At 38.9% G+C, this 18,662-nt stretch overlaps 2 protein-coding genes across 2 annotated transcripts in view; both read right to left on the bottom strand.

The window, feature by feature from the left end:
- akap7 (A-kinase anchoring protein 7) overlaps positions 1 to 13,367 on the bottom strand; it is a 69,648-nt gene extending 56,281 nt beyond the window's left edge. The window contains exon 1 of the mRNA XM_030046676.1: positions 13,354 to 13,367. The gene's annotated coding sequence lies outside the window, so the exon portion shown is untranslated. The remainder of the gene's footprint in view (positions 1 to 13,353) is intronic.
- Positions 538 to 6,994, bottom strand: LOC115355794 (uncharacterized). Its single transcript, XM_030046677.1, has 8 exons — positions 6,931 to 6,994; positions 6,560 to 6,681; positions 6,097 to 6,157; positions 5,697 to 5,846; positions 5,253 to 5,330; positions 4,491 to 4,529; positions 3,403 to 3,606; positions 538 to 1,362 (listed from the first exon to the last, which is right to left on the bottom strand). Exons 1-8 carry the CDS (start codon positions 6,989 to 6,991, stop codon positions 1,121 to 1,123), a joined length of 957 nt encoding a protein of 318 aa, XP_029902537.1. The 5' UTR covers positions 6,992 to 6,994; the 3' UTR covers positions 538 to 1,120.
- Positions 13,368 to 18,662: the final 5,295 nt, after the last annotated feature.

Here is an 18,662-nt window from a genome sequence, read left to right on the forward strand (position 1 = left end):
AATTTAGCCAATTTTAAAGCTACACAGGTAATTTCCTTGTTCCCTGTATTCTAAGTAAAAGGCCCAAATACTTTTGTGTAAATATCAGCACTTCAGCTGGGACCAAATGATTATGTCTGTCTTTGCATACATACATACATGCATGCATTACTATACTGCATAATTCAGTTTATTTTTTTATTTATTACAGAATCAAAAAATTACTTTGTTCAGAGCTTATCTGATGAAAATCGGCAAGCCAGGTTCATGGTGTTTGGTCCCATATGATGCCATCCCATGCGAATCAGGATATTTTGTTAATATGATTACATAAAGAAACACAGACACTGTGATCAGATTTTTTTTATTATTATTATTATTTTTTTTTTTAATTGATAATACATAACATCAATCAAATCTTCCAGGCTTTATAAGTTACAATAACATTTTCAAAGCAGCCACATTAGAATCACTGAAAAACAAAAGATAACATGATCCCATTAATCCTTACACCTTTACACCTTTACTTTTGTGTGTATACTGTGTGTGTTAAACTGTATAATACACGGTCAAGCTCAAGATTAAAGACACAAATACAAAACACAGATGCATGCACAGGTTTTTGCTTTTGCTACGACTCAGTTTCCTCTTGGGGATGCATGACGCTGATTTTCTTACATGCCTCAAAGTTGTGTCTACAACATTAAAGGGAGTCTTGACATTCAAATTTTAAGGAGTCTATTTTTATTCTTCCACTGAAATTAAGAATTGCTTCTTCTATAAATTAATGAGCTAAATTCTGATGCCAAAAAATATTTTTGGTTGATTTAAGTAGCAAAACAGAGACTATCCCCTATTCTCCACTATTCCAAAGACTTAACAAGGCTGGCATCTTCTTTCTTCTCTCGTTTTTAGCAAAACAATCAATCATTTCACATTTTTCAGATTACAGGCCACAAAATAACGTAAGTATTTGGAATCTATTCACTTGCCAGAGACTAGGCTACATAAGTCGTAAGGCTAACTCTGACACACTGAAAGATGTCATTATTAATATATGTTGTCTCTGTGCTCACAGCTGAACATGGCCATGAAATACATGTCAGTATCTGTGCAATAAGTGTCAACACAACCAGCACCATCAGTTTAACCACCCTGTCCACCAAGACTTGGAACTGCCATCACCACTGTTGCACTGCATTAATGTTTCGCGTATCTGGGCAACTGCCTGATCATTTTTTGGACAGTTTAGCAATCCATGTGCACTGTCATGGTAGAGAACGTTGACTTCCAACAGAATATTCTGTGTGTCTGTTTTCCGGGGAGTCATGAAGTTTGGATCATATGTGTGGTGCATTATAACCAGAATGATGGGTTTATCAGCTGTGAAAACCAAAAGAAAGGAGAGAAGAGAGGTGGAGATTAGTGGCAGACCTCTTGGAACAGACCTAGGAAGAAGATACATGAGAAAACACCATTCACATTAACAAATGGAATTATAGGGGAATTATAGTCAAAATTTTGTGGCGTTGTGCTTATCCACTGAGCAGTTAGGTGACTATTATGTGGCAATGCCACACCCCTTTTTGACTGAATTGCCTGAAAAATGTATCAAGTGTTATATAGCCCATGACAAACCTGGTCAGGGTTTTGTGATGATGGGTGAATCCGTTCAGAAGTCACAAACTTTTTTAGTGATATACTACATCATCTACCTAGGGTTAGGGTTAAGCTACAACCTCTTTGGCCCATGTCCAACATGCCCACACAATTAAATGGAAATCCAAGAATCTGCTGGAAATTATGCTATTGTGTGACAAATGCACAGGTAAATGGTTGGATGAATGGACACAAATGGATTCTAGTGCTAATTCTAGGAGATCCACTGTAAAGGAGAGGATGTATGCAGCTGCTCTCTGGCAATCTGGCTTTTTTGCATAAGGATACGTCTGTGTACCTCTGTTAGGGCCTGATGCTGGTTGTATGTTTAGGGCCCTATCTTGTGCCACCCGCTACCCGCTGCCACTACCCGCTACCCGCAAATTGCGGATTTAGGAACTTCCGCTATCCCTAAACGGTATCTTGCGCCCATGCTACCCGCTATCCGTTATGCCGACTCCGTCATTTGCGCCTGGAGGTGTGTCCGTGGGCGTGTTTCATGCACTATCCCTAAAGTTGCTATCTTGCGCACACACTTTAGGGAAAGCGGATAGCGGGTGGTCCTAACCACCTGCTATCCGCTTTCCCTAAAGTTTGGGCTGTTACGAGAGCGCGCCCAGGCGGCTTCAATGCGCGCCCTGACGGAGCCTCACCACGCACACGGTCGGACTGATACTGGGACGCCGCCGGAATGCACTGAGTATATTACTCATATAGACTGTTTAGAGGAAACACTGTTTTAATTGGACACTTACGCCAGCAGGTTTTATTGTTTTATCATAAGCCAGCAGCTGTGCTATATTTTTATTTTTAATATTTTATTTGCCCAATCGACCTTGTCAATAAATTAGTTTACACATAGTTCCACCTCTGCCTCTTGTGTGTGTGTGGTGTGACCTGGGGATTTTACTCAATCAGTACAACCTTGTGACACGTCCACTTGGACACATGTGGCTCCACCTCCCGAATTAACTCGCCTATAATATAATATATAATATGTATATATATAAAGCCAACTTGCTTTAGCCTCAGTAGAACCCCTGAGAAAATCTACCTCCCTCTCTACATCGCGGGTTTAGGATTTAGGATTTAGGATAGCGCAGCCTGCCCTTAAAGGCAATGGCACCTGGCACACTGATTGGTGTAACTGGCGTAACGCCCAAACCATGCCTATGCATAATATAGCGGGTAGCACAGGTGTTTTACGGACAACGGGATGTGTGCAAGATAGCAACTTTTGCGGGGGAATGCCTCTTGCGCAATGCTAAATCCCTAAATAACGGGTTTAGGGACTTTGGCGCAAGATAGGGCCCTTAATCTAAGTATCACACTATGGACCATAGACATGCAGAACTGGCAAAAATGCCCCAAAACTAGTACAGTGCCAGAACAAATCTGCCAAATTAGCACAGATATCATGACATGGAATTCCCGCTTGCCACCAAATAGCTTTGCCCACCTATTAATCCATATTAATTTAGCATAGAATCACTTATTAATTCATATCAATTTAGCATAATTTAGTGTAGAATTGGACAGCTACAGTACTTGTTCTGGTAGTGCTTACTGACCTCAAATGTGGATATACATAAAATGTATATAAAAAAAGTGTCATCAATGTTGGTAACTCACTTTTGAAGAAAAAGTCAGAGAAAAACTCTTAATTCCAAGTGTACAAACTGACAGATGAAATGACAGTCACAAACAAATTCAGCAGAATATGCAATTCAATATGATGGAGGTGGAAACAAATCCTGATGTTACCTGAAGTCATTTTCATTGCAGCATCCACATCTGTATTATGGCGTGAACTGATTGGGCAGAAGACAAAGGTGATGTGTGGCTCACTGAACAGGTTGCCCTCTACCAGTTTAAGCCCACCCGGCTCCTGCACCCGGTGCAGAAGGGCATCATGGGCTCCAAAGGTTTTACCACTTATGACTGACCGGTACTTCACTGTGACTGGACCTGAAAAACATAGCATAGAGGAACAAAGTTGAAACTGAAATACCTTACATTCTTCTAAGAAGTTACTGAAAGAAGGTAAGAGGTTGAAATGTCAGGCAACAGCAGCTAATTATTCTTGAATAAGTGATTTCTAGCAAATTAAAGAATGTAGTCACAAAGTTGTTTTTTTTTTTTAACATTTAAATTATTTTAATTTTTATGTTATTCAGTGTGCTATGTTGATGAATGGAGATGAATGAAACTCATATTTCACAAAAGCATCCACTATGTCTCATATTATCAGGTATACCTGCAATGAAACAGATCCTGACGAGGGAACATTATACTGGGTCACTCTTATGTTCCCAGGGTCCTATGTTCCCCAAATTTATGTGGCACATAATGGGAACACTGCAAAGGTTCCTATGTTCCTCAGTTCTACATATTTGCTCTCCTAGGATTCTGTGTTCCCAGGGTCCTATATTCCTAGGGTCCTATACTGCCAAGGTCCTATGTTCCCAATGTCCTATGTTCCCAATGTCCTATGTTCCCATGGTCCTGTGTCCCCATGGTCCTGTGTTCACAGGGTCCTATCTTCCATATTTCTTATGTTCCCAATGTCCTATGCTCCCAAGGTCCTATGTTCCCAATCTCCAAAAAAGCATAATGAATGAACGAATGAAAAATCATAACGAACAATCACTTCTCTCCAGTGGCCTAGTTTGTCACTTGCATTGACTTCAACTGATTACAAACTGCAAAGAGACCCAAGCCTGTCTAATATGCTGTTTAATATGTTGTTTTGTTAGCTAACAGTGGAGAGAGAAACAAGGAAGACAGGCAAAAAAGCAGTGAGACAACTGACAACTAAACTATAATGACAAAGATAAACCAAAACATCTTACCTTTTTGAGCAAATCTGGAATTCCCTGCTGGCACAAGAGCTAAGGGAAAACAAACTTGTTACAATTTTTGGTGTTCCTCTTTGTACCACTGGCTGCAACCTAACTACTTATCTATAAGAATCTACTTATCTATGGATAAGCTATTTCTCAAGAATCTAAGCCCACTAGTGCTTTTTTTTTTTTTTTAATGTTTTGAAATGAAAAATTTGAAAAATTTGAGAAATTTACTGATTATCTCAGGTTGTCTAGTTTCATATGAAACTATCTTAAGTGGTAAAAATCCCTCAGTGAATACTTTATACAGTACACCAAAAGTATAGTGCACAGTGTAGATTCAAAACTATATGAAGCACTAATCCCAACACTGAAGTGTTCACTAATGGCAGATTTGATGCTAAGGGTTCCCCTACCAGAATTTACGGTACATGTGTTTTCTATAGTACTTAAATAAATAGAAGTAACATGTCCTAGTGTCTCACAAATGTTTCCTTTTGTACATCTAAGGCCTTCTGATATGCACCAATCATCACAATATTATCAAAAATCCTATGGCGGAGTTCCTATGTGAACCAGATTTGTGGTTGCAGACAGTTTGAACATGGTTTTTGAACAGGATCAACAGGAGCAGCAAATTAAACCTCAAATTACTCAGCTTAATTGAGAGCCACTGGTAACAATGGCAGTTACCACTATGCAAAAATCCTGCACAAAAGAGTTTAAATTTCACTGGAATTCTTATTTCATGAAGTTTGAAGCATTTACCTTGTGACCTTGAAGGACTGGCAGCAGCTTGGTAATTGTGGTGCCCCACAGCAGCATTTGTGCCTGAGTAAATTGTACCTAGAATAAAACAAAACAGTTTTGTAATGTAAAACTGTTCCTCGAATAAAACAAAATCTAATTAATATCAGTAATATCACTGAAGTGTTCTTGAGAAAAATACTGAATGTCAAACTCGCTGAACTGCAAGTTGCTGTAAATAAGAGCATCAGCTAAATCCCTACTACTGCTGCCCTATTTCTGGCTTTTGGTTTTGATTGACTATATCAGAATCAACAAATCTGTCTCTTAAATTGACCAACTAAGCTGCAATCTAGTAAAGCAAGAATTTTTGTGTGAGGTTTGCTCAAGCGACTGCTATGACTCATTTACTCAGTGTTGATGAAACAAAGATATTAAAATAAATAACCATCACATTATAACAACCTCTGTCAGATGTCTGCTTTGGACTGTCTTTGCATTGCTCCAGCACATCGATATGAGCATCAATGAATGCCTGGACATTATTAATTTGGTCCTTCAAGCCCTTCAGGATGACAAGGTAGTGATATAGGGATCCATTTTCAGTTAGAGCATCTGAAGAGAGAAGGAGAGAGAGTGAGAATCTGAATAACAATGCAAGTCGTTGAGCAATTTTTCATAATGAAGGTATGACCACACATCCAAAAAAAAAGAAGAAAATGAGAGTAAATTACAACTGTGAAAAAAATGTACTTCAGTGGAGTATTTTAATAAAAATACTGACCCCCCATAACAGAAAGCCAAAAATGGCAGAAATTATTTTGAAAGTGAAAATAAACTACCCTGGTGAGGTAGTTAAACATACCCCTAAAAGCTTCATCTGGGATGAAAGCCCTCAGATCCTCTAAGAGCACATTAATTGGCTTCTGAAAAACAAACAGAGAGGCACACAAAGTGCACAAACACAGGGGAACGCATGCAAACACAGACACATGCATACAAGCACACACACACACACACACACACACACACACACACACACACACACACACACACACAAATATAAATGTGGAGAAGGCAACTACAGGGATTATATTTGTGAATTATATAGTTCTTTTTCCTCAGCCAGTAAATTCAGATGTAATTTTCACTTGTCATGACAGTGTGGTCATGTTTAGCCAGTATTCGTGCAGCATACCACACGCGCGCGCACACACACACACACACACACACAAATGCCACACATACACCCAAAGCTACAGTAGCTCCTGAGTTTTCTGTATGTAACTTACATTTATCAGTCCACACATTACAGCATGTTAGCTCACCTGGTTGTGTATTATTTCTCTGATGGCTTTTCTCAGTTTGAAGTTCTTAGGTCCTGGAAACAGGTCTCTCAGTTCCTCTTGGGTCAGAGACACGATGTCAGAATCAGAGCGAAGCTCTGCCACTGTGAATACAGGTGTGTTATCAGCCGATCACTATGGACATTCCAGCTCTATCATATTATAATACTAAATACTATAAATTGCACTGTATTTGCGTTTGCATGTGCAATGGTTGCATTTCTAATAGTGCCCAAAGTGTCTAAACAAAGACAGTTTACTGTAATCCTCAGGGTGCACATGTGATGTTGGTATGATGCCCGCTGGACACATTTCAACCTTCATCCTTCATCCTTCTTTCAAATACCACTTACGTTCAAGCGTACGGGCAGCGTCTGATTTGAGCTTGCGTATTTTCTCCAGCAAAACAGACATGGTCGCACCTATAAGAAGATGAAGTAGAAAAAAGAGAAACGGATAAAGGAGAGGTCACAAGATTCCATAATCTCACTTCCAGTTTCGATAAGCTTTAGTGGGCTGAGAATTTCTCAAGTTACCTATATGCACACAGAACAAAAACAACGTATAAACAAAAGCAGAAAACGAAATGATTTATATAGATGATAGTATATAAAGAATAGCAACGAATATAAAAATGTGCAGTTTGTTCTGTTGTTGGATTTATGTACTTTGCTGGCTGATTTTTTTTCCTTTTTTTTCTTTCTTTCTTTCTTTCTTTTTTACAAACCTGTTCAGTTATACGATGAATAAACAAACTTGACCCAGACGTAAACAAAAGGATGCGGTTCTCATGATACTTAAAAAATAAATAACACCAACTATTTATTGTTATTTAAAATCATGTCATGCACCCTAAAATTTAAGTGTCTACTCACCCTCAGTCAAGGAAACGAAAGTAAAACCTGGCCATTGGGCTGACTTGATGGGAAGTCCCGGCAGTCACCGTGCCAGCGTCCATTGGTCGCTGGCACGGTGACTGACAGGACTGCCGTCCAATCAGCTGAGCGCAATCCTGCCCCATTCACTGAACTGAATCTGTGGAGGCTTAAGGCTATTACAAATGCTATCACTGCCACTATTGCTGTTTTTATTACTATTTGTATTTCTATTACTGATACTATGACTATTAACACTTTGAGTTTTCCTGCTCCCTTACGCCCATCCCTTCATTCTGAATTTTATACTCCCCTGCCTTCTCTATTCCCAGGAATATATAGCCTTCTCTATTACCATATATAGTCTGGTGTCCCAGTCCAGGGAAACAGTGCAATATACATGTAAAACTTGTAAATATAAATACAATCACTGTATACTGTCATAGCAAATGCTCAAACTTTCAGCCAAAGCAACACTGTTGTGGTGTAGTTGACACATACCTTGTTGTGCATACATACTTTCCTCCATTAGTCTATTTTGTTAATTCCTATTTCCTATCTCTAGACTATCATTAAATATTACTAATAGTGCTGTCACAACTGTTACCATGTGAGCTACAAATGTGCTATCACAAACTGTTACCTATACATACTACTGACAACTACATCACAGTGACTCTTACACCTGCAAGTACTAAATGCTATTATGATGACTACAAGGTAATAGGCCTAATAATAATATTATAACTGTTATACAGTCACATATGGCTTATAAAGTCATATGTTGTGATACATCATACAATTTCTACTTCTGTGAACATGCAAAGTTTACAAACATCACTAAAAATCTACAATTATTTCTGAATATTAACTTTTTAACACCATGTTGTAATGCATTACTTTCTAGACTAGGGCCATAGATGACTTACAGACAAGGGCGCCGCCAGGAATTTTGGGCCCCATGGAAAAAACACACACACACACACACACACACACACACAGACACAGACACACACACACAGACACACACACATATATATGTATGTGTGTGTGTATATATATATATATATATATATATATATATATATATATATATAGTCGAGAGAATGCCAAGAGTGTGCCAAGCAGTAATCAGAGCAAAGGGTGGCTATTTTGAAGAAACTAGAATATAAAACATGTTTTCAGTTATTTCACCTTTTTTTGTTAAGTACATAACTCCACATGTGTTCATTCATAGTTTTTATTCCTTCAGTTAGAATCTACAATGTCAATAGTCATGAAAATAAAGAAAACGCATTGAATGAGAAGGTGTGTCCAAACTTTTGGCCTGTACTGTATATATATATATATACAGTATATATATATATATACATATATACATACACACATACACATACACATACACACACATACACCACACACACACACACACACACACACACACACACACACACACACACATATATATCTATATATCTATATATATCTATATCTATCTATCTATCTATCTATATATATCTATAGATAGATAGATAGATAGATAGATAGATAGATATATGTATACATACACACACACATATACTCGATGATGGTTTATTAATTTTATATTAGTTTTTACCTATTTTTTGATAGATAATTAATGGTTTTCACATTTTGACAGTTTGTTAGGAACTAATAGTTTATTATGGTTTTCTTGCTCCAGAGGTCATTTATATAAATATACAAACAAATAAACAAATTGAAATTCATCCTTCACTTAGGATGAAATCCTTATATGTCTCAGCTGTAATGTCTCAGCCTTTCTGCCTGTTTCATAGAGAAGAATGTCACCACAAAGGCAGAAGTAGAAACCATGTACCGGTTTCACTGCCATCATATATATCAAACTTAGTGCTGCAAATGTGGAGATTATCGCCTCATTTGGGTTAGTGCAATTGTAGGAAAATTACCAGATTAACTATTTTTGGTGGGAAGCAATCTTTTGTCTGCTTATCAGTCAGTAGGCAGTTAAACTAGGCAGCACATTATCACATTAAGTTTGCTTTCCTCAGCTGGCTGGCAATTATCTTGAATTTTACACCTTTTTGACTGACTCCTCTATCTTAAAGATATTAAATGCCAAGGAGCAAGCTGATAATGGTGCTTGAAATTCAGCTCTGTTGCACTTTTACTGTACTTCATGTTAATTTGCTTCATATTGTTACAACTTGCAGAACTAATTTGGAGTGCTTCTGTCTCATAGTTGTCCCTAATGGGCATAGTGCAGTTGTCACTTTCTGTAGGAGAGAAAGTCATGTAAAACCCCATTACAAATTCACTAGTTTAATTTAACCTTGCTTATTGGCATGTACTTTTTTTTTTTTTTTTTTTTTTAAAGGCAACTGCAGATTTTTTGCATCATGACTATAAAGTATTCTGAGTACTGACAATATGATTATCATTTCAATCCACTATGTGTGGTCTGTGTCAACACATATTTTGTTAATTTGATAAAGCTGCAGACTTTAAAGCAGGGGTGTCAAACTCGTGCCATGGAGGGCCAAGAGGCTGCAGGTTTTCATTCCAACCAACAACTCCACCAGGTGATTTCACTGATTAGTCCCGCCTCTCTGTTTGGAAGTAGGGTGATCAGTGAAATCACCTGGTGGAGTTGTTGGTTGGAATGAAAACCTGCAGCCTCTTGGCCCTCCATGGCATGAGTTTGACACCCCTGCTTTAAAGTAACAGAATGTGTACATTTGTCAGACTTGACAGATGGAATCAAAACTGGTTTCTGAAACAAACTGCAACCCAAATCCCATAACACCTACTTTCTATTGTCGTTGCTCCTTTCTTATAAATACTTCTTTAATGGCCCGCTGGTCTAGTCCAGTGATTGTGGCTCATGTGGGAGACATTTAGAATCTATAAAGAGCATTAAACTCCACTTTCAACCTCATTCTTGATTGTAGTAAAAGAAAATTTTTACCTTTAAGACCAGTCTTGAATGACACATTTGACTGTGGCAGTAATGCCTTAGTTTCACTGTATGGAGAAAATGATTTGTCCAAAATCAGAATGTATATATACTCAAGAAAAAAATACAGAGGGGAGAGAAATCTTAAAGGTGACAAATTCTTTTAGTTTCACAGTTTGCGGCAAAGAATTTAGTCATAAGGGGCAGCTGAATAGACTCGTAGAGGTCATACTGGGGAGAGACATTTAATTACAGAGTCCAGAGCCAGACAATTAGTGAGAGGGGATATTTGAAGTCACACAGGAGAATCCACATGGGGACCATACAGCCTCAGCATTTGCTGGAAAAGATTCAGCCATTTATCTGCACCATACTATGGAGCAATGTTGTCAGCATACTGAAAGTTTGTCCTACTAGAGGCTCAAGCTGCATTTCAAAATTTGACATACTATCAAGATGAAAAATGTTATTGCTGAGTTATATTCTGTTTCACATGCCCATTGTAACACCGATCAGCGGCTTTTGATCAGCTCCAATGGAACCACTGGGGGGGTTAAATGCCTTGCACAAGGGCACCTTGACACTAGTCGCCGAGGTAGGGGAAAATATTTCTCATTTCATGTTGCCTGCCAAATTGCCACGATTTTTCCACTTAGCCAGGGGATCTAAACCGGCAGCACTGTGGTCACAAGGCCATTCATCTGGGCTACTGCTAATTAGAGCAGTCCATTGTCACTATACTCCTTCAAACAGCTGTGCATTGTAGTGGAAAATGGTAGCAGGTTCCCGTGGCACGGCCCAGCGTAATGAGAACATGACATGGGGAAACGAAACACAAGAGACTCTAGTCACCGCAGCTTTTTTGGTAGTTGATGAAGCATATCCAATTGCTGTAGCTGATGCAGTAAAACCACTAGGGAGCAGCACTATACAGGTTTAATGTCCTGACCATGCTATCGGTCCTGACCCGCTGCTGGAGAGGGGTGGGCTGGGGGAAGACGGCATACATGTATTCTTCTCTCAGTAATGGGGCATAGAAACTGATGCTGACGCTTTTCAGTTAAACAAATCGAAATGTAGCTTCCCACAATTAATACATAAATAATAGATAAAAGAGCTTGCTGTTGTCTGTAAAGTTTCTTTTTATTTTCTCTGAATCCAAAATCCAAAATGTTGTTGTAAAAGCCAATACTGTCCATTAGCCTGCTAGTGTTTTGGCAGATATTAACTGGGGGCTGATCTATAGAAATGAGTACAATTAGAGATTTGTTTTTTCAAATGGATTGACGGATTAAATGGATATAAATGCACTGAAAACATAACTACTTATTTAATAATATTTGCTGGGTATCAGGACAAATAGGGGAACATATGGGTCTTAGGATGAAAAAGTTTGGGAGCACCTGGTCTGGACGACTACATCTTAACCTGCTTACATGTCACTGTGATTCCAACATATTTTGCAGCCTTTTATAACATTATATTATATTCTTTGTGCATCTGCAGAGATTTTAAAAGTGTCTTTTTACATTTTTTGATACCTTATCCAAAGTGAAGAGTGAGAGGGTATAACTCAGTCATTACCAACTTAGATCTTTGAGTTGAATGAATACACTACTGCAACAAATTAGAGGGTGTTTTAGTGTTAATTTGACTTCCGGTATAGTGTTCTTACAAAAAACCATTGCATAGATAGCCTTCATACAGAGACTGGCACATTGTATGATGTGGGTATGAGCATGTCTATGTGTACTGTACGTGTCTGTGTATTTAGACAAGATATCTCCTTCTCCCCTGCTTGTCTGCACAGTTAAGGTCCTGCCAGAAGCCTTGATCCTCTCAGATGGAGGCACCCTGTCAACAGATGGCTGAGGTTCTCCCCTCGGACAAACTGCACAATCTCTCTTTGTGGCTCAGAGCAGTGCTGCTGCTCTCAGGTCCTTACAGGCTCAGTACAGGAAGGCGAAAGATGGAAAATAGAGTTTGAAACAAAAGCTGCACCAAAACACCATCATCAGTGTGTTTGTCTATTGCTATGTCCAGTCTCATTCACAAGGTCTGATAGAGGTTTTGGCAGCTGAGCCCATTCTTGGAGCCCTGTTGGCCGTTTCATAGAGGCAGACAATGAGAATAGGTGATTTTTTTTTTCTCCCCTGTGTCAGGTTGCTGTTTGCTTTGCTGCAGGGGCCAGGCTAACTCTGGTGCTTGGTCGGCTTCATTTAAAAAATGCTGTGGAAGGAAGTGTGTAACTCATTGTGCAACATACTGTAGTGATCACTGTGTAATGATATGCAAAGTCTTTCTCAAACAGTGAAAATGTGTGTCTGCTTTTTTACCAGCTTAATGTTGTGCTTGGGCAGCTGAGCTGCTTTTCATATTAGAATCAGGTTCAGAACTGGAAACCACTCCGAAATATTGTCTTTGGGAATGATGGGGTCAATGAACTTAAACATACAAATATAACTGGAATGCAAAAGAGTTAAAGCTCCAGTTGTAATGTGTTATGCTGAATTGTTTACCTGCCCTTGTGTTAATTAAAATAAAATGAAATGAAATGAAACAAAGCTGTGCGAAGGATTTGGCTGCACTTGACTGCGCTCACTGCCAAGATGGTTCAATGAGCTGCATTATTTTTCAAATGCAATGGCAATCTTTGGCCAGAAGATGGTAATGAGGTAGCAGAAGTCCAGCTATTTGATTCAGCAATGTTAGGACAATTCAGGGGTCACAAAGCACAAGTTTAAGGGTTGACTCAGCAAATTTAGAGCCAACAATAAGCATAGTCGGTCTTTACAGCGGGGAGGAACTCAGCTCCTTCCTTTGCTGAATTCTTTCAGGTCCATGGAGAACACGTTCAACATGTTTGATGTTCAAGGCTCACATTTGGTCAAATCTGCCAAGACTCCTGTAGTGTGAGATGAGCAGCAACATAAATCTGAGAGCACAGATCTGGAAGAGCCGATGAGTGCTGAGCTGGCAAAACTGCCTCGCTTTCAGAGCACTGGCTAGTGTTCAATTTAAATTCATATCCACCAGGCTCCACAGCTTGCTACATCGTCTCTGTTTTACCCTGTTGGTGCGGACGCTCAAACACATGCATCTTAAAGAAAAGCAAGTTTTCTTTGGCAGACATGTCTGGTGACAAGCTTTGATTTTTACGATCAGAGACATCTCAGTATCAAAACAGCTATTGTATTTAGTCGAGTGATTATTAGCTATCCAGATTCTTGCTGAGTTTTGATTCGGTCACCGTGACACAATGTATTTTGCAGCTTCCTGTCTCTTTGAGTTCTGAGAAAAAGCAAAAACTGGCTCAGTGCTAGTTACACACTTGCCAACAGTGGTGGAAAAACTACTTGCATCTTTTACCCAAGTAGCAGTGCCATAAAGACTTGCATTCAAAATTTTGCCTTATAGAACCATTTGCAGTAAAAGTGTTAGTTTGCTGATGCAGTAACATGTAAGAAGTATTTAATTATTGCAGGTGGTCCAAATGATGCTTGTCAAGTTCACATGCTGTTGGGTGTTTTAAAGTTTGACAATGTATCATAATGTACACACTTATATAAGCAAAACCATATTCTGTGATGTAAACCTAGTGGAACTTTTGAAGAGTTTGGATTTGGAAATCAAAGAAAGTACAAAAAGAGAATTTTTGAGAAATATGAAATGCAAAATAAAACGTGACAATGTGCCTGGTTTACTTTAAGATGGCAAGGTGTTGGTTTGTGTAATAAAGATGAAATGCTTTTTGTGCATTGCATAGTAGTAAATGCTGAGGGGGCATAGGTAAATAGCATATAAAAACAAAGCATATATTGAAGTATATAGCAGTAAACAACTCATGGCTGTCAAGGCTATCTGACTGTATCTATTAGAAATATCTATATCTATACATTTATATACAACACACGTGTATGTATACGTGTGTGTGTGTGTGTGTGTGTGTGTGTGTGTGTGTGTGTGTGTGTGTGTTTGTGTGTGTGTGTGAGTGTGTGTGCATGTATATTAATGTACTCATTCATGTGTATTTATACAGCTATTGTGATGTATATTTTTTTGGTTTCATTTGTTCTTATTTATTGGTCTTTTTTAATTCTTATTCTGTTGTGCTACTGTTCAACTCAACTACAGCAATCAGATAAATGTAGTGGCCATTACCTCAAATCTATACATTACTTGAATGACTTGGAAAAAAATGTAAACAAATTTAAAAAAGGTGTAGAAAAATGTTCAAAGTCATTTGTTTACAGTCTTGGAAATGATCCTTAAAGTTTATGAGTTATCACTTTGAAAACAAATTGGTGAAATCCTGCAATGATTATCTCATTTATTATATTGTAGCTGAATCGCTCTGATTGTTGTAAATAAGTTTAAATAAGTGCTTGTTGTGCAGGCCAATCTTCATTATAGAAAAGGTATCTCAACAACAAAATGTGCACATTGGGTGAGAAAATTTAATGAGGGTTGACGCAAGTTTGATTAGTTTGTGATTGTGTTGATAGGCCATTAAGCTTTTGTGGGAACGTGGCCAGCCTTTTTTTTCCATGATGCTGCATTTGATGAAGTTAGCCTTATACTCTGCACCCTGGCAAAGTTGTGAAGAGCAGTCATGTAAAGTTTTTGATGATTAAAAGGAATACACACACACACACACACACACACACACACACACACACATATATATATTGCTGACAACTAATTGCTATGACTACATGCATATCATTCCATATTTCTTATAAATGAGTGAAACAGTGTCACTATAAAGTGATAGTTTGCATTCCTAGCTGTATTTGCTGTTCCATGTGAGTGTAATACATCCACCAAGTCTGCTTCATTAACTCCCTAACTGTCATGAGAACGGGAGTTTCACAGGGATTGTATTGCAATGAAATATGAAATATTGTTTTGAGGGATGCACAGCAACCCACTGGAAGGAGCATTGAAAGTGAAACCTAAACAAATGTGTGTTGCTGTGTGTTGTTCCTGTTGCATCTTTCCAAACAATTTTTCTTCAACTTTATGTCACCACCCAAAATCCTGTTGTTTTCCAGTCTATATGTACTCCATTCAAACATGCACAAACATTCAACATGGGCCCAATAAAAATCATACAATGTTTCAGCGCTACAGGTATGCGGTTGTTGAAGCTCACCCTGCCAACAAGCGTTGGCAGGGTGAGCGTACAGACAGATTGCAAAAGTAAGATCATGACTAAATTTGTAACCAGTATTAGGATATTGTTGCTTATATTGATCTTTTGGTGAAATTCCATGTAGAATTTGATATTCCCAAACTTCCGAGGTTCCATCAGTATTTGGATCATTTTTATTTTTTATATAAACCTCATATGTATGAATAGGCCTACAGTTCAAATCATTAGTAAGTTTGTGCAGGTTTGCAATCTACATAATGATTGGACAATCCAGGTTGATGCCAGGAATGGTATGGATATGATTTTGGTATAGATCATGTTCATTCTGGGAGGTGGAATTAAGAGTTGCATTAAGGAATTAAAAAAAGCATAAACAAGCATTTCACAGTATAGAGTCAATATCATTTTCAAAACAAGGGGGGAGGGGGGGGGAAACATTGCACTTTTACCATGACAGTCCTCACAAATACTCTTTTAGGAGATTGCTTTGTAGTTTCCTAATAAAGCTGCCACATAACCAAGCATTTTGTAGCTATTACAATAAATGTGTCTCGCCTCTGTACAAACTGGCACAAGCAGATGTTGACCTTTGGATGCTTTTCACTGAGTACAAAGTAACAGTGTCCAAGTGGGTGTCAGAGATTCCCATGCATTTGCTCCTTTGATATGAACAGAACAGTGAGAAGATAAGGGAAGACGAGGAGCTGCTGTCTAACAGGGAGCCAGTGATGCAATTCATGCTCCTTCACACCAGGAGTATGATCTTTTCCTCTTAACACACTCAATTATCACACAAAATGTGATTTGCTCTCATCTGTGCATATAGGCAGCATCTCAGATTAAAAGTCAAAGCTTTGTAGACACATACACACACGCATAAGCACACACTCGCACACAGTCACAGACATTGCCCTCAGTTATTATGCATTCATAAATCAAAAGGTTGTGACGGGAATTAATCTAAAACGATGGTGAGTGTAAGTCACCGGATGCAAATATGACAGCTTTATTAGAAAACTAGATTGCCTGAATTTGTCTGAATTAATGTGACACTTTTTTGATTAAATGCCGACCCTCCCTCCCTTGGTGAGGTGAGGAATAAGGGGGAGGTGAATAAGGGAACAACAGAGGAAAGAAAATACAGGCAAGTGTTTTTAGCTCCCTCTTTTTCACAGGCTTTGACATTGTATTCCATCTAACATAATGCGTTTTTATTGCTACATTTCTCGGTACAGCTGAACGCACAATTCACTTTGAATAAGTGAATAGAAGAACACAGCACATAATCTTTCAAAACACATTTTCACATGCTATTTACTCTTCTATAAGTGAAATTAGACCATGCTTAATTGGTTTGTGGTAACGCTTACTGAACAAGAGTTTCGTAACAGCTGCATGGAACATTGGTTGAATACTGTTTCAAGTGTAATCTCAGCTTTCATAAAGCGCACATGCAATATTTGTTTCATTTGCAGCATAGAAGGGGACACTGTCAATTTATAGTCTGTGTGGAAATTTCAAAGGCACAAAAGAGCTGCAAGCAGAAAGTGCTGTGTCTGTGCTGTGTTTCCCAGACCTTGTCCGCTGGCCTTTACATGCACCACTGCCTGTATACCTGTTCAGTACATGAGAGAGCATCAAACTGCTCAGTCTCTACTTGTACCTTTTTATCTCACACAAACTCTCTAGTGCCTCCCTCTCTCCTTTTCTCTCTCGCTTTCTCTCCCTCTCTTTCTCTCTCGTGCTCTCCCTTCCTGGCGCATTCTCCTTCCCTCTCTTGTGGACCTTTGATAAGCGGCGAGAAACATTCCATTTTCCCCAGATTAGAGTCACCAGGGATAGAAACAGACAGAATTTTAAGATGACTTAAATGAATTCCTTGCCAGTGCAGTTTTCTCTCTGTAGCTCAGGCCCAAATAATAATAATAAAAAACTACCCTCACACATAATCTATAAAATATCACGCTGATTAATATGCAGTTTTTAATCTAAACATCACTTCGACTATTCCTTTGCAAACATCGTTTTAAGGAGGCAGGAAGAAGGAGGAGGAATATGTAGAGGAGGGAGATGTGAGTCAGGGGAGGCATGAGGTATTTATTGAAGAGATGAGATTTCAGGTCATGACGGAATATAAGAGGTGACTCTGCTGTCCCGACCGGAGTGGGAAACTCGCTCCGCCAATGGTGAGCCAGGAGGGAGACGAGTCAAGGATGAATTGAGCGATAACCGGCTTGCTGCAGGGAAGGGAAAGCTAAGTGGCAGAATGCAGATCACTGGTGTGCCGGGCTGGACCATCGCCCTGAGTGTTGGGGGTGCAGTTCCTTCAGCACCAGTACACTAGCACCAGGGCTTTGTATTCGACTCTAGCAGCCTTGAGTGGTTTAGTGGAGGGGCGGCAGTGGATTGTGGTGGTGGTGGCTGGGTGGGGGGTTGGGGGGATGACATGAAAGAATTTGGGGAGGTGGAACGCAAAGCAAGCAGCAGCATTCTGGATGAGTTGCAGGGGCTAAAGAGAGTGCATTGGGAGTCAAGCCAGGTGGGAGTTGCTGTAGTCCAGATGGGATGACTAAAGCATGAAAGGAGAGGTGGTTAGAGTCCCTCATGAGGGAGGGTGTTATACGGTGGATGGTGTGGACTACTAACCTGCAACCCACAAATAAAGTGTGCATGTGATAGATTTTCAACAAGAAAGAACAAAAATAAAAAATCAAGTCTTGGTACAGAAAGAAAGATGACAATGAAAAAAAGACAATAAAATTCCTCCTGTATTTTCTTCCCTATGTGAATTAATACTTGTACTGTAGCCTTTGCACCATTATGCCTCACTGTGGCAAATTGCAAGAGTTGAATACTGCAAAAAGCATTTTCAGAAATTCACGATATTTCTGACTAGCAAACTGTACACTTTTTTAAACCATATGGGAGCCACGGAGCTCACTCAGCACATAAAGAGCTATGTCAGTGTGTAATTCAAGTAAAAAAAAGAAATGACAAACACAGTTTTAGAGGTAAAAGTTGTCAATGCTACTGCAGTAAAAAGAAAGAAAGAAAGAAAGAAAGAAAGAAAGAAAGAAAGAAAAAAGAAAAAATCAATCT

Source organism: Myripristis murdjan, chromosome 24 (assembly GCF_902150065.1).
Source record: "Myripristis murdjan chromosome 24, fMyrMur1.1, whole genome shotgun sequence".
Classification (NCBI taxonomy): domain Eukaryota; kingdom Metazoa; phylum Chordata; class Actinopteri; order Holocentriformes; family Holocentridae; genus Myripristis; species Myripristis murdjan.

Excerpts from the sequence above, each read along its gene's own strand:
- LOC115355794 (XM_030046677.1), bottom strand. The coding sequence starts at position 6,991 with ATGTCTGTTTTGCTGGAGAAAATACGCAAGCTCAAATCAGACGCTGCC. Across the intron at positions 5,331-5,696 it reads AAAGCAGACATCTGACAGAG|GTACAATTTACTCAGGCACA; the intron begins GTTGTTATAATG and ends GTTTTATTCTAG. Across the intron at positions 3,607-4,490 it reads TTCCAGATTTGCTCAAAAAG|GTCCAGTCACAGTGAAGTAC; the intron begins GTAAGATGTTTT and ends TATGTTTTTCAG.